The 12766-nt window shown below is 56.6% G+C and overlaps 4 protein-coding genes across 4 annotated transcripts; 2 read left to right on the top strand and 2 right to left on the bottom strand.

The window, feature by feature from the left end:
* Positions 1-733: 733 nt before the first annotated feature.
* B0I36DRAFT_361516 (SNF2 family N-terminal domain-containing protein) lies at positions 734-6917 on the bottom strand (the record flags this gene model as incomplete). The annotated part of the gene is made up of 4 exons (XM_046158489.1): positions 734-903; positions 966-5271; positions 5348-5647; positions 6024-6917. 4 exons carry the CDS (start codon positions 6915-6917, stop codon positions 734-736), a joined length of 5670 nt encoding a protein of 1889 aa, XP_046013575.1.
* Positions 6918-7221: 304 nt separating this feature from the next.
* On the top strand, positions 7222-7450 carry B0I36DRAFT_319952 (uncharacterized protein; the record flags this gene model as incomplete). Its single annotated transcript, XM_046153482.1, has 1 exon — positions 7222-7450. One exon carries the CDS (start codon positions 7225-7227, stop codon positions 7411-7413), a length of 189 nt encoding a protein of 62 aa, XP_046013574.1. The 3' UTR covers positions 7414-7450.
* A 1671-nt stretch (positions 7451-9121) lies between these two features.
* B0I36DRAFT_361514 (uncharacterized protein) lies at positions 9122-11452 on the top strand (the record flags this gene model as incomplete). The annotated part of the gene is made up of 4 exons (XM_046158488.1): positions 9122-9409; positions 9452-10090; positions 10208-11206; positions 11291-11452. The coding sequence occupies 4 exons, from the start codon at positions 9122-9124 to the stop codon at positions 11450-11452; spliced, it is 2088 nt and encodes a 695-aa protein (XP_046013573.1).
* Positions 11453-11671: 219 nt separating this feature from the next.
* B0I36DRAFT_361513 (uncharacterized protein) lies at positions 11672-12064 on the bottom strand (the record flags this gene model as incomplete). Its single annotated transcript, XM_046158487.1, has 3 exons — positions 11672-11831; positions 11900-11965; positions 12027-12064. The coding sequence occupies 3 exons, from the start codon at positions 12062-12064 to the stop codon at positions 11672-11674; spliced, it is 264 nt and encodes an 87-aa protein (XP_046013572.1).
* Between the last annotated feature and the right edge of the window lie 702 nt (positions 12065-12766).

Raw genomic sequence — 12766 nt, 5'->3', positions numbered from 1 at the left:
TTGACAGATATATTATTTATTCATCTGTATACCTACCTACCTTACCTTCCTAAGTACGCACTCAAGCATCTCAGCCTGCACACCAAAGGCAGTCCTCGCGAGTATGCACATCGTCAAAAACACCGATTCGATTCTTCGCCCACATCCGAGCCCGCACAAACTACCAACTTAGATCAAACCTCTTGTATACGCGCTCACGAAAAATTTCTTTGCTCTTAAGTTGCATGCGTTTTTGTGTTTCTAAAAATTATTCTTCCTAATCTTCATCTTGTCCGCATTCTCCCTTTTGAGGGACACTCCCACGAGCGAGCATTGCTTTCTTTCGTCTCGTTTTTTGCTTTTTGCCACCCTCGCCCCTTATTTCGCATCTCTCCCCGTTGCAACCTGTAGCGTTGAAAACCCCAGAATAAAACAAAAAAAGAAGCCGATGGAACGAGGCGGCGCAACGATATTTGCGAAATCGCGGCCCATCGCAGCATAGTAAATAAAGCCGAAAGCAAAAAGAAAAAAGACCCCGAAAGCAAAATGAAATGCCAGTACAAAGAATGAATGCAGTCCTACACCCTCTCGTGGCACATGGCAGGCGCGAGGCTCTTTGCCGAACGATACTGTACATACAACCGACAAAACAAACCCATGCTGGCCACCCCGGTAGTCAGCGGCCGCTCGAATGCGAGCTGTACCTCTCTATACTCGCCCTCCCCGCGTCTAAGAACCGCTTTTAACCGCCCGTCTATACGTCCCCATCCGCGACCTTGAGGCGCTCCTTGATGGTCTTGGCCTTCTTACTGCCAGCCTTGCGCTTCTTTGGTCCGGGCCCGCCCTTGGTCGCCGTTTCATCTTCGGCGGGTACGGGCGTGGCGGTGCCAGATGGCTTGTTGCCGTCATCAAAATGACCCTCGCCTACAAGGAGTAAAGGTTAGTCACTGCGTGGGGACGCGAATTGTGCTGCTGGAAGAACTCACCCTCGTGGTACATCTCGTCCAAGCTGACCGCCTCACGCTTCTTCTTGCTGGCTGCCTTCTTCTTCGTCGGTTTCTCGGGTGCCTTGCTTTGTTGCTCGGCGAGCTCCCGCTCGCGCTGCTCAATGAGCTCGGCTTGCTCGTCGTCTGCAAGCCACATGGCAATCTCGCGATTGCGGTTCTCGGTGGGACGCCGACCACTGAAATCGACGCCACGAGCACCACCTCCTTGGATGACGACGCGCTGCACCTCTTCCTTCTGCATAGCACGCTTGCGGATACGTTCCTCGATCGTGCCGCGTGTGATAAGACGATACACTGTAACCTGTCGTGTCTGACCGAGACGATGAGCACGGTCCATGGCCTGTGAGTCGATTGTCGGGTTCCAATCGCTGTCGTAGAAGATGACCGTGTCGGCAGATGTCAGATTGATGCCGAGACCACCAGCACGAGTTGACAGCAGGAAGATGAAGATCTCTGGGCGCGACTGGAAGTCGGCTACAGTGTCTCTTCTGTCTTCCAGCTTGGTGGAGCCGTCGAGTCGGCAGTACTTGTAATTGCGGTATGTCAGGTACTCCTCGATCATGTCGATCATTCTCGTCATCTGGAAGTACAGCAGCACACGATGGCCTTCCTCCTTGAGCTTGAATAGCAGCTGGTCGAGCTTCGCGAGCTTGCCACAGTCCGTCACGAAGCGTTGCATGCTGGGAACGGCAATATCCGTGAACTTGCGCTTGTCGTTGTCGGGTTTCGGGTACAGAGCAGGCAAGGGATACCGCTCGACCGGAATCTTCTGGTTCACCAGCGCCTTCTCCTCGACAGTGTTGGGTCCAAACAGCGCTCTGCGGAAAGGGACATTAAACAGCGTCTCTTGCCGTTCCTTCTCGGGTGCGCTCGTGCCATCGCATGATATGTCGATCGGTGCTGCTGCAGCTTTGGGCCTGGCAGCCTGCTCGAGTCTGCCAAGTCCAGTGTTGTCCCACTCGCTGCGAGCGACATTCATCAGATTCGCGAGAACCCCTTCTTTGGTGATATCCGCCAATGGCTTTCTGTTTGAGCGCGCAGTGATTTGGAACATTGCATGGGCAGGGGTGAAGTTCTTGTCCTCCTCCTCATCGTACACGATTTGCAGGTGGCTCAGGCGATCGTTCTTAGTGGCGAGGCTGGCCGCTCGCGTGAAGACGTCCTGCTGACCGGCCTTGTGGACCTCACCTATGCTCGCGTCGGCGAAACGCAGGAACGAGAAGGCGTCCTTGCCGGTCGTGCTGTCGCGCACATTGTCGGGGGACCAGATGTTCATCATGTGGTCGAGGTACTTGTTCCTGAAACCAGCCTTGGCATTGCTTCGCGTGGGCTTTTGTACCCGTCCGTCCTGATTCCACACCAGGCGAGGCACATTGTACTCGATCGAATTGCGTGTCGAGTAGCCCACAAGCACATCGTTGCCTTCGCGAACAAAAGAAGCTGTCTCCGCGAAGTAACCAGAGTAGTACGGGCTGGTGACATCCGCGCGCTCAAACAAGTCTGGATGGTTGCAGACCTTTCGGAACTGCATGACAAGATTAGTCAGTGTGCCAGAGTCCTGTTCGTCGCCCATGGTGGCCTTCTCGATAAGCTCCATAATGCTGATCTGGTTTCGCAGATTCTTGTACATGGCGCGCTGGCGATAGGTCAGGTTGCAGTAGACGTCGAGCTCGATCTTGTCACCAAGTTCCTTCTGTACGTGCTTCTTGACACGCCGCAACATGAAAGGCTTGAGGATCATGTGCAGACGCTTGAGCTGGTCTTCGTTGAGAGTCGTGTTGCTCTGCGCATGAGACTCAATGTCCTTCGAGAACCATTCGCTGAACTCGTCATGAGAGTCGAAGAGCGACGGCATGATGAAATGCAAGAGAGCCCAAAGCTCTTGCATGTTGTTCTGAATAGGGGTACCAGTCAACAGCAGTCGGTTTCGGCAATGGAAGCTGAGCAGGACCTTCCACCTCGAACTCTGCGAGCTCTTGATGGCCTGAGCCTCGTCAAGGATCATGTATTGCCAACGCATCTTCTGGAAGTAGGCGACGTCGGACACAACCAGCTGGTACGAGGTGACCATAACGTGGAAGGGGGCGTCCTTCTTGTACGTGGCGTGCTTGCGGTCCCAGAATTTGCGCAGAACTTTACGATCGCCAGCAGTACCCCAGTATGGCAGGACCTTGAATTCGGGCACGAACTTGGCAATTTCCTGCTGCCAGTTGTGGAGGGTAGATGCGGGGGCGACAACTAGGTATGGGCCCCAGATGTCGTGGACCTCTGCGAGATACGCCATGACAGAGATGGACTGGACAGTCTTGCCGAGACCCATTTCGTCTGCGAGAATACCGTTGATACCCTGCTCGTACAAGTTGGCCAACCAGTTGAGACCCTTGAGCTGGTATTCTTTGAGCTGGCAGTTGAGAAGCTTGGGCTGTTCGACGGTGGCATCGCCAAGACCAGTGGGGTTCTGGAAATTCATCTCGCCATCCTCGTCCATGTCGGCATCCGACTTGTTAAAGGCGCGGGCCTTTTGCTGAGCTTCGGCTATGGCATTCTGAGCATTAGCTATGGCAGCTGCTTTAAGTGCGTCCTCATCGGCCTCGTCAAAGTTGAGCGAGTTGAAGTCGGTGACCTTGGAGCCAACTGGGCCAGTGGGCTCTTCGACATTGAGCTTCGCGCCATGTTCCGCAGTAGGTGCAGCCGAGGCGGCGATCTCCGGATTGTCGGTACTGCGCTCGACCTCGTCCGTCTTGATCTTCTTGCCGATGAAATGGGAGTAGAGCTCGGTTTGCGAAATGAGGAAATTGAGCTTTCTCTTCTGCCGGGCGGCTTCGCGGTCGGCTTCCTCCCGTCTGGCGTTCTCGAGCTCCTGTTTCTCCGCGGCCTTGCGCAAGTCGCGCTCTTCGCGCTCATTACGTTTCCAAAAGCCCATCATGTCACGCATGCATCGCTTCGCGCGTGCCTGCAAGTCTTTCGTGCCCTTGTTTGTACGCAGCTGCCAGCGCTTGGCTTCCTTGGAGGCGAGAATAGCCGTCTTCTTCAAGTTCGAAGCCTTGGTCGCGTACGAGTCGGCCGCCAACTTGTAGGTCTTTGTGACATCCTTTCGCGCCATGTCGCGCCAGATCTGATCGTAGATTTGGTTGTAGCCCTTGGACTGGTAGCGCATTTCCAGCGGGTCTACGGGAGGCTGGTCGTCCTTCTTCTTGCGTTTCTTTTCCTTTACGGTCAATTCCGTGGCGGTGCCTTCGTCGTCGTCCTCCTCACGCTTCTCCTTGAGCTTGTCCTTGTTCTTGGAAAGCTTGATGCGGATCTTGGTGGTTTCCTCCCGGGTCGGGAGCTCTTCACCGGCATCAAGTGCAGCCTGGGCCGCCTCGGCGCTGTCCTTCTCAGCCTGCTTTTGCTGCTTAGACTTCTTGGGCCGGGCGCCAGCTCTACCTTTGCCCTTGCGAGCACTGCCGGTTTCCATGTCCGACACCTGAAATGATGACATGATGCCGCCCTCTAAGTTGAGGTCTGAGCCCCCAAGGTTGCGGGCCGGGCCTTTGATACCCTTCTGTAGGATAAGCTTGGTCTGCTGCGCCTTCTTATTGGCACGTTCGGCATCGCGCAAGTGCTTCGCTCGCTCGGCGTCGTCCTCGGCGGCGAGGGCTCTGGCCAGCGCGGCCTCCTTTTGCTCGATCGTGACCTGCATAGACTTCTCGCGACGTCTCTTGCGCTGCATGTCCTTCTTTCGCTCCTTCTCGGCGAAGACCTCGCGCTCCCGAACTTCCTGCAGAGCATCTTCATAATGCAGCTCGTCGAATCTGCGCTTGCCAGCAGTGATGTGAGGTCGCAGTCTCCTGTTGAACTGTGCCGAAAGCTCGGCCCGACGCGCGATGTGGTCTTCATGCTCTTTTTTACCAATGTTCAGCTTGCGCTTCTTGGCCGAACTTGAGTACATCTGATACTCGTTCTCGAGGTCAGACAGATCAAGGTCGTCCATCGTCGCATCGAAGGAGTCCAAGTAGTTCTGGATCTTCTTCTCCTTATCGGCAGACAGCATCTTTGGCTTCGGCTGCCCGTTGGCCTGACGCTTTTGAGCACGGCTGCCTGGCTCCTTGGGAGGATTCACAGACGATGATCGCCTAGACGAAGCACCAACCGAGTCTCTAACTCGGGACTCTCGCCCTTTGCTCTTCCGCGGCGGCTTGTCTTTGGGCTCGGGGATGATCGGGGCTTTCGCCTTCGGGACAGGGTCCGGGCCGCTGGAGAGGATGTTGGAGAACGACATTAATTCGGCGGCACGACTCGGAGTCTAGGGGCACAGGAGTTCGATTGTCAGTAATTTGCAGGTGAGGCTCTAGATAGGGGGTTGGAAGTTCAATACTTACGCTGGAAGGAGCGGGAGCCGGAACAGGCTCAGGATTAAGGAGAGAGGGCAGAGATGGAGCTGGCGTATGGCGAGGCGCCGCAACGATGGCATCGTGGGTTGTGCGATGCCTTGCTGTTGGGGAGCCCAGCTGAAGAGCCTTATGTGATGGGCTGATTGGATCGCCGTTCCGTGGGTGCGAAAGCGCGACCGGGCTCGTCGGCGCAGGCTTTGGGTGCGTGGCGACAGGCGAGCCGTAGCCGTTATGGTAGCGACCGTAGTCGGGCTTTCTTTCCGTATAGTCGTACGGGTCCGGACGTGACTATGGGCGCGACGGAAAATTAGTGAGTGCACTGCGACTTTTATTGAGGCATGACTGTGGCCTGCTCGGTTGGAGGAGAGGCAATGTGTAATGGCTGACGTTTCGGGAAACGCTGTGGTAGCGGGCTGTTGTTGTTCCAGGTGGGTGCAATGCGCAGAGCCTTGGTATGGTTGTGGCACGGCCGCCAACCTTGAACATGTCACATCCCTTGCTCCACAGCGCGAAACGGCAGCATTGGGCTACAAGCTGCACGGGGCGCGTGCAACATTGTAAGAGGCATTGAATCATCGGAAAGCGTGCCGGGACAACCACTTGGTGTCGTCGCTGTACTGGGACGGCGGATCTTGCCCTTGGTGTGCAGGGAATTGTTGCTTACCGGCTTGCTCCAGGAGTCTGAGGGCTTCCTCTCGCGTGTGGTGTCTGTAAGAGGATCATAAAAGCTGCCAGAGGACTTGTCCCTGGTGGTGGGATTGTATGGTGCTGGCGGCGAGAGGTGACCGGCGCCTTGAGGCGCCTGCAGAGGTGAGCCCGAGGGAGGCCGCAGCGAGCCTCCCGTGCCGGCGCCTGAGCCGTTCGTCGACGCCATGATGGAGCTCAGGGCTCCCGGCGGCGCGGCCAGCGAGGAAGAGCCCGGTTGGGAGTCGTGCGACGGCGATGGATAAAACGGATGGCGATAGGTTGATGGGGAGCGCAGCGGCAGATTCGAGGACGCGTGGGGATGGTGGGAGGCCGGCGGCGGCGGCTGGGGACGCGTCGCTGAGAAGGCCGGCGATGCAGGATCTGGTGGTGATGAGGATGCAGCTGGCGATGATGGCGGGATCGCGGGCGATGACGCGGCGATGGCGGATGGATGGTGCTGGTGCCGGTGCTGTTGGAGATGACGATGGGAGAGGTGTTGAGGATGCAAGTGCGGCTGTAGGGGCGACGAGGTGGACGAGTCTGCGCGAGGAGGCTGCGGAGCAGAGGGTGCGCGAGCAACTGCGTGGGCGGATGACGGCTGGCGGCGATTCAATCCCAGCAGCGTCGATGCGTGCTCGAGATGGCTCGTCGCACTTGGTGTTGGCGCGCCCGCCGCAGCACACGCCCTGGGTCTAGCCCTGCCCTGCAATTCCTCGCCCTCATCAACCACGACACCACCACCACCACCAGTGCGACTTTTTGGATCACTGCCTCTCCTCCCATCGATAGCGCTGTGGCCAATTCGAGGCTTCTCGTCTGCTGCAGGCTGCGCACCCGCCTGCTTACCGGCTGCAACTGGTGGCTGCGACATCTGCGACGTTTGCTGGCCTGTGGACGAGCCAGGCTTCAGGTGCGCATCAATGTCTCGCCCCCACTGCCCTGGTCTCCCAGCTTCCATCGTCTCTGCGATTGTGAGCCGGGATCCTGCTGGCCACCCGTGTGTTGCTGACAGATTACGAGGAGTTTTGATGGCGACTGCCTTTCTTGCTGCTGGTATCACGGCCCTCTCTTCCAATGCGGGCTGGTTAGCGCTTACGACGACTTCGTAGTTGCCAGTGCCATCGTGGATCGCGAAGGACGTCGTAGGCACATCAGCAGGCGGCAGACAATATCCTGAAATGAAAGAGGGGGAGCAAAAGACGACGTCCGGGCACGAGTGGCAACGCCAGCTTTACTTGGCCATAACTCGGCACTGTCCAGGATGCTGCTGCTGCGGCGCCTCCTCATTCTTCCATCGCAGCCTCTGCTCCTGCCCTGTTCCGAGGCCGGGCTGCGGCGCACACACTCACACACGCACAGGAACGTGACGCCGTCGTGCTTCGTGCTAGTCGAGCCTAGCTTGCGGCAGGGGCTGCCATCCTTGCAGGCCCAGAGCTGCAACCTTGGAAGGCTTGGGGTTCCGCCCAGGGCGCCGCTGCACGAATCACTGCTCCGCAAATGTGGCCTGCCACGCCAGATCCAGCTCATCCGGACTCCCGTCGACGCCTGCTCCACCACCACTGCCAATCACCATTGCCAGTCGTAAACTTATCTCCGTGCCCCTTTGTCATCGTGTCATTTCTCAGGCGTGCCAGCCATTGGCAGCGACGCCAGCATCCGCGGGCGAGCATGCTCCCCATCAAGTGACCCTGGGGCAGACCATGTCTTGAGTCGCAAGGCCATTGGCGCCTCAACACAAACAGATGAAGCGCAGTCAGCCGCGACCTTGTTTTTGGACCCTACCGAGCCAGGCAGTTCACGATACCTTCGAGAACCCGACCAGAAATTCCATGCGTTGCGTTGCGCGAGGCACTGTTGGATTACGTAAAACCGCGCACCCTTTTTCTTAGACCCACTTTAGCCACTTAACGCGGCAGCCGACGCGGTCCATCCCCAGAGCCATTCCAGCTCACCCCAGCTCCACCTCGGGCACGGACCACTGCACTGCGCCTGGCCTCTGGTGATGGCTTCGTGCCGGGCTGGTCATGATGGAGCGATAGTTTGACAGAGTGCTGTTGCTAGGGACGCTTTGCCACTCACCAGAACATCCAGCCTGGGCACGGTCGCATCTGTAACTCCCCCATAATATCCGCACGATCATTTCGCACACGATTCCGCAGTGTCAGAGCATGGTAGGAGAACAATGTATTCACGGGCCCGTGACCCGGCTTTGCGAAATTACGTCTGCAACTCTCCGTCATGATTCTTACACGCCATACACGGTACACATTATTCTTCAGACAAGACACAAAGAACCAGGCAGTCTTCCGTGATCTGTAAAAAGCCCCTTCCCCAGCTGCAAAAGTCCATACAAAAGCCATTACAAGCGTGCAACATTACATATTCATAGCCGGAAGACGAGACGAGATGGATTGTGCCATCTTTGCCTCTCCCCCTCTCTCTCTCACACACCCTATCCGCCTCAGCTCTGTACAGAGGCCACGAAGCATAAAACGGGTACAAAGCATCAAACGAATGCCCGCTGACGATGCTGTTTTCTTACGTGTTGACTCATTTCGCACATACATGGTATCTGCCTTTGTTCAAGCCGCCGACTTGGCAGCCATTCTTCCGCGCCGCCCAATTGGCTCGGCTTCATCGACCAGAGTGGATGTGAAGGCCGGCGAGGTGACAAAGGTCGTCGGCTTCACCGACGGTGTCGGCGTAACTGTGCTTGATGACGTGGAGGCGCTGCTGTTGTCGTTGTCGTTGTCATCGCCAATTGCAGGAGCCAGGGTGGTGCAGGACACCGAGCCGCCGTAGTTTGTGATGCAGATTGACGATGGAGTCGCCGAGCCTGATGCCGATACCGATGACTCTGTGCTCGTGCCCGTGCCCTTGCCCGTGCTCGTGGCTGTGACTGTGATTGTGGTGTTTGAGAAGGACAGCGTGGGAGAGGAAGAGGTGTCTGATCCGATGGATGACGAGCTAGCTGGCGCCGAGGAGGCTGGGCCAGTGCTTGTTGTGATGCTGGCACTGCGGGTGCTGCTCTGAGTGCTTGTAATCAAGCTAGACGACCATGCCGACGATGAAGAAATGCCAGTGGCAGTAACTGTCACGCTTACGGTGCTCGGCGAGTCGCTGCCACCATTACCGGCGCCAGAGCTTGTGCCAGAGACGGACGAAGTCACCGTTGTCACTTCCGAAGAAGCAATGCCAGAGCTTGTCGATCCAAAGGTCGAGGACGACGAGACCGAGGCGGTCATGCTCGTGATGACAGATGAGGACGTGCTGGCGGGGTTGGTGATTGCATCGACACTGCTTGTTGCGAAGTCGGACGACGACGAAGGCCAAGAGCCCGTCACGGTGGCAGTGGCGGTGCGTGTACGTGTCAGAGTGTTCGGGGTGAAAGTCGGCACCTCATAGCCTGAAGAGCTGGTCGAGACCGAATCAGTGATGGTCAAGGTCAGAGAGATGGTCGAAGCGGACTCGGTTGCTGAACCGGTGAGAGTCGAAGCAGTGAGCGAGGCGTCTGAGGTTGCTGACAGGGACTCTGAATCTGAAGACCCCGACGATGAAGTCGACGACAAGATCGACGACGCGGAGCCAGTGACAGCATCCGCGGCACTGGTGGCAGTAATTGACTCGCTTGGTGTCAAGGTCACAGTCCGGGTTGAGGTACTTCCGACTCTGGTGCTGGGGCTGCCCGTCGCGGTGACGGAGCTGGTCAGCGACAAGGTCATGATGATTGTGGAAGTGACTTCGGTGTTTGTGCTCGAGCCGAGAGAGCTTGTAGAAGTTGCCAGCGATGAAGCCACTGAGCCGGTGCTGCCTGTTGTGGAACCGGAGGCGCTGCTTGTGGTCGAGTACGATTCGGTGGCTGAAGCTGTACCAGTCGGACCTGACGACGTCAAACGAGAACTAGTACTGCTGATGCTGTTCGTGGCGCTCGTGGTCGAGTCTGACGAGGAGATGCCAGAGGTTGAGCTGCTCATCAAACCTGAAGAGACACTTCCAGTTGACGAAACGGAAGCAGTGTCTGTCAAAGTGGCAGTCACGGTCGCAGTAATTTCTGAGACTGTGGCACTGCTCGAGTTGGAAACTGCGCCTGAGAGACTGCTGGAGCTCAGTGTCGTGCTTGAGGCAGAATAATCCGATTGGGTCAAACTTGTCGTCAACGAGTGGCTCAGTGTAGATGTCTGGGTGGTTGTCACCCTGCTTGTGCTGTCTGACGTGAGGGACGTGCTGGAAGCGCCTGTCGTGGTCAGTGAGAGTGAAGTCGCCGAGCTGCCCGTGCCAGAGACGTCAGAGCGACTGGTGACCGAGGCTGACGATGCAGAGGCGCTGCCGGTTGGGGTAGTGGACCAGACACTAGTGCTCAGGGTCATGCTCGTGGATCCGGTGCGGGTGATGGTAATCGTCAAGGTCGACTTGGATTCCGTGGACGACTCCGATGCCAAGACACTCGACGAACTTGAAGATATTCCAGAAGAGGTACTTTCAGTCCCAGAGCTACTGCCGCTGCTGCTGATGTCTGTTGGCAACGTCGATGAAGACGAAGTTCCAGAGACCGGCAGGGTCGTGGAATCAGTACTGCTCTCGCCTAAGGAAGTAGCCGTGGCGGTGACTGTCACAGTTAAGGTCCTAGTTGACCCTATGGCCAAGCTTGAAGACTTAATACTGCTAATGCTTGAGGACGACAAGGAGAGCGACGAGAAAGAGCTGGTTTCCAAAGTGGACAGGCTGGAAGTCGAGGTGGCAGCCACTCCAGAGGAAATCGTGGTGCTGGAATCCGTGATTGTGACAGTCAGGGTCAAGCCAGTGGACGATCTGGTCATTGAGCCACTGTCTGTGCTCTGCGACACCGAAGCGCTGGAGCTGTCAATTGTACTGGACACGCTTGCCGAGCCAGTGCTGGAGCTCGACGTTCCGGAACTTGCAGAGCCCGAGTCCAAGGGAGGTGTCGCAGAGCTGGAAACCGATGCCTCGGTTGCACTGGTTGTTGAACTCGAAGCAGTGACGGTCACGGTGCTAGTCAGGGTAATTCCCGTCGTGCTGCCTATGGAACTTGGCTGGCTGAAACTTCTGGTGGCAGTGGATGAGACGCTGTCACTTGTCGATGAGTCGGTCGTGAGAGACTGCGAAGAGGCCGTCTTGCCACTGGTAGTCGAAGCAGAGCCTGTAGGCAGGGTCGAGTTGCTGAAACACTGTTAGCTTGGAACTATGGCCGAGCGATATCGATGATCTACTAACCCTACATACCAGGAACTCGTGGTCGACCACGCTGTCTCGGTTGACGAGATGACCGGGGCAGAGGAGGTAGTGGTCCAAGGTGGGAGCAGGGACGAAGATACGGTTGGCCATAGGGTAGACGCGCTGCCGGTCCCGGTCCATGTCAAAGTCGCGGTCACGGATTCTGTGCTGTGACCAGGATTACTGCTTGAGTTTGACCAGTACACTGAGCTGAACGATGATAGGCCGGAACTGCCTGTGCCCGTGAGGCTCGCACTGGACGACGGCCCAGTAACAATAGAGCTTGAGACAGTGGGGACAGGCTGTGAAGAGCTGGTGAGATCGATCAAAGTCGTCGACGACGAGCCGCCACTGGCAGACGGGACAATGGTCACAGTGATTGTGACAGAGCTGTCAGAAGTGTATGAAGCTGCCGAAGAAGAGGTGACGTTTGCAGAAGAGGACACAGTAGAAGTAACGGGTGCCGAAGCGAGTGAAGAATTGGTGAAAAGAGTGTGAATGCGAGACGAAGCCGTGCTGGAGGTCCAAGTAATTGACGACAAGGAAGGCAAGCCTGAAGACAAGGTGGTACAGCTTTGGGTAACCGTCTCGGTGACAGTCGAGATACAACTGCTTGCGCACTCGAAAACGGTCGTGGTCACGATGCTCGGCTCGAGCTGCTGAGGGCGACCCAAAGCACCCGCGATGCTTTGTGTTTGGTCAGTATACGCCAACGGCAAGGCACAATGGGATGACGACGTCGACTCACAAGAGACCCATGAGGGCCGTGATCGAGAATGGACGCATGGCGATGGCTTCAAAAACTTGTGTTGACGTTGAGAGTGGCGAGGTAACGAGCGTGTCTCTCAAGTCAAGACCGTGTGTCCTGGAGTGGTGGTGAAAAGGAATAGAAAGACAAGAAGTCCCAGCACCAAGAAGGTTTTATATCCCCGGCAGAGCGTGCGCACCGGACTTGGTTTCGCTCGAGGTGTGGTTAGCAAGCTAGAATGTTCCTCCCCGGACACCGTTAGAACACCGGCTTGTGCGAAGGTGTTCCTGTGTGTGTGCCTGGTCAGCCCCACGAGGTATCCAGAGGCTCAAAACTGCTTCGTGTTTCTCGTAGCATGAATAGCCAAGCAGCACAAGAGTCATCACATGTCTGACATGTCAAGTCACTGTTGTGTAACCATGTCGTTCGTTTACTGTCTTTGGGAGTGGCCTCTGGCTCGTTGTCTCTCAACGTATATAAGCTCATAGAATATCACTGACTGTCCTCCGAGACGACGAGGTCATGTAACCAGGACCGGGAAGCCTGGCAAACATCCTCAAGCTCCCAAGAGCGTTATATGCTGCGCGCATGGACGACTGCATGGTTTCCCGTGACGCTTGATTCGGGCACTTTCCTACATTTGACAGGCTGAGGCCATTATCGGCTAAGCATCCGTGTGACAAGTCCCCATACCCTCCCAAGCAAGAATGACTGCACTTCAAAACACCTACTTAGCCAGG

The sequence above is a fragment of the Microdochium trichocladiopsis genome, assembly GCF_020744255.1.
Source record: "Microdochium trichocladiopsis strain MPI-CAGE-CH-0230 chromosome Unknown B0I36scaffold_4, whole genome shotgun sequence".
Lineage (NCBI taxonomy): Eukaryota > Fungi > Ascomycota > Sordariomycetes > Xylariales > Microdochiaceae > Microdochium > Microdochium trichocladiopsis.
This window is presented reverse-complemented; position numbering and strand designations above follow the sequence as displayed.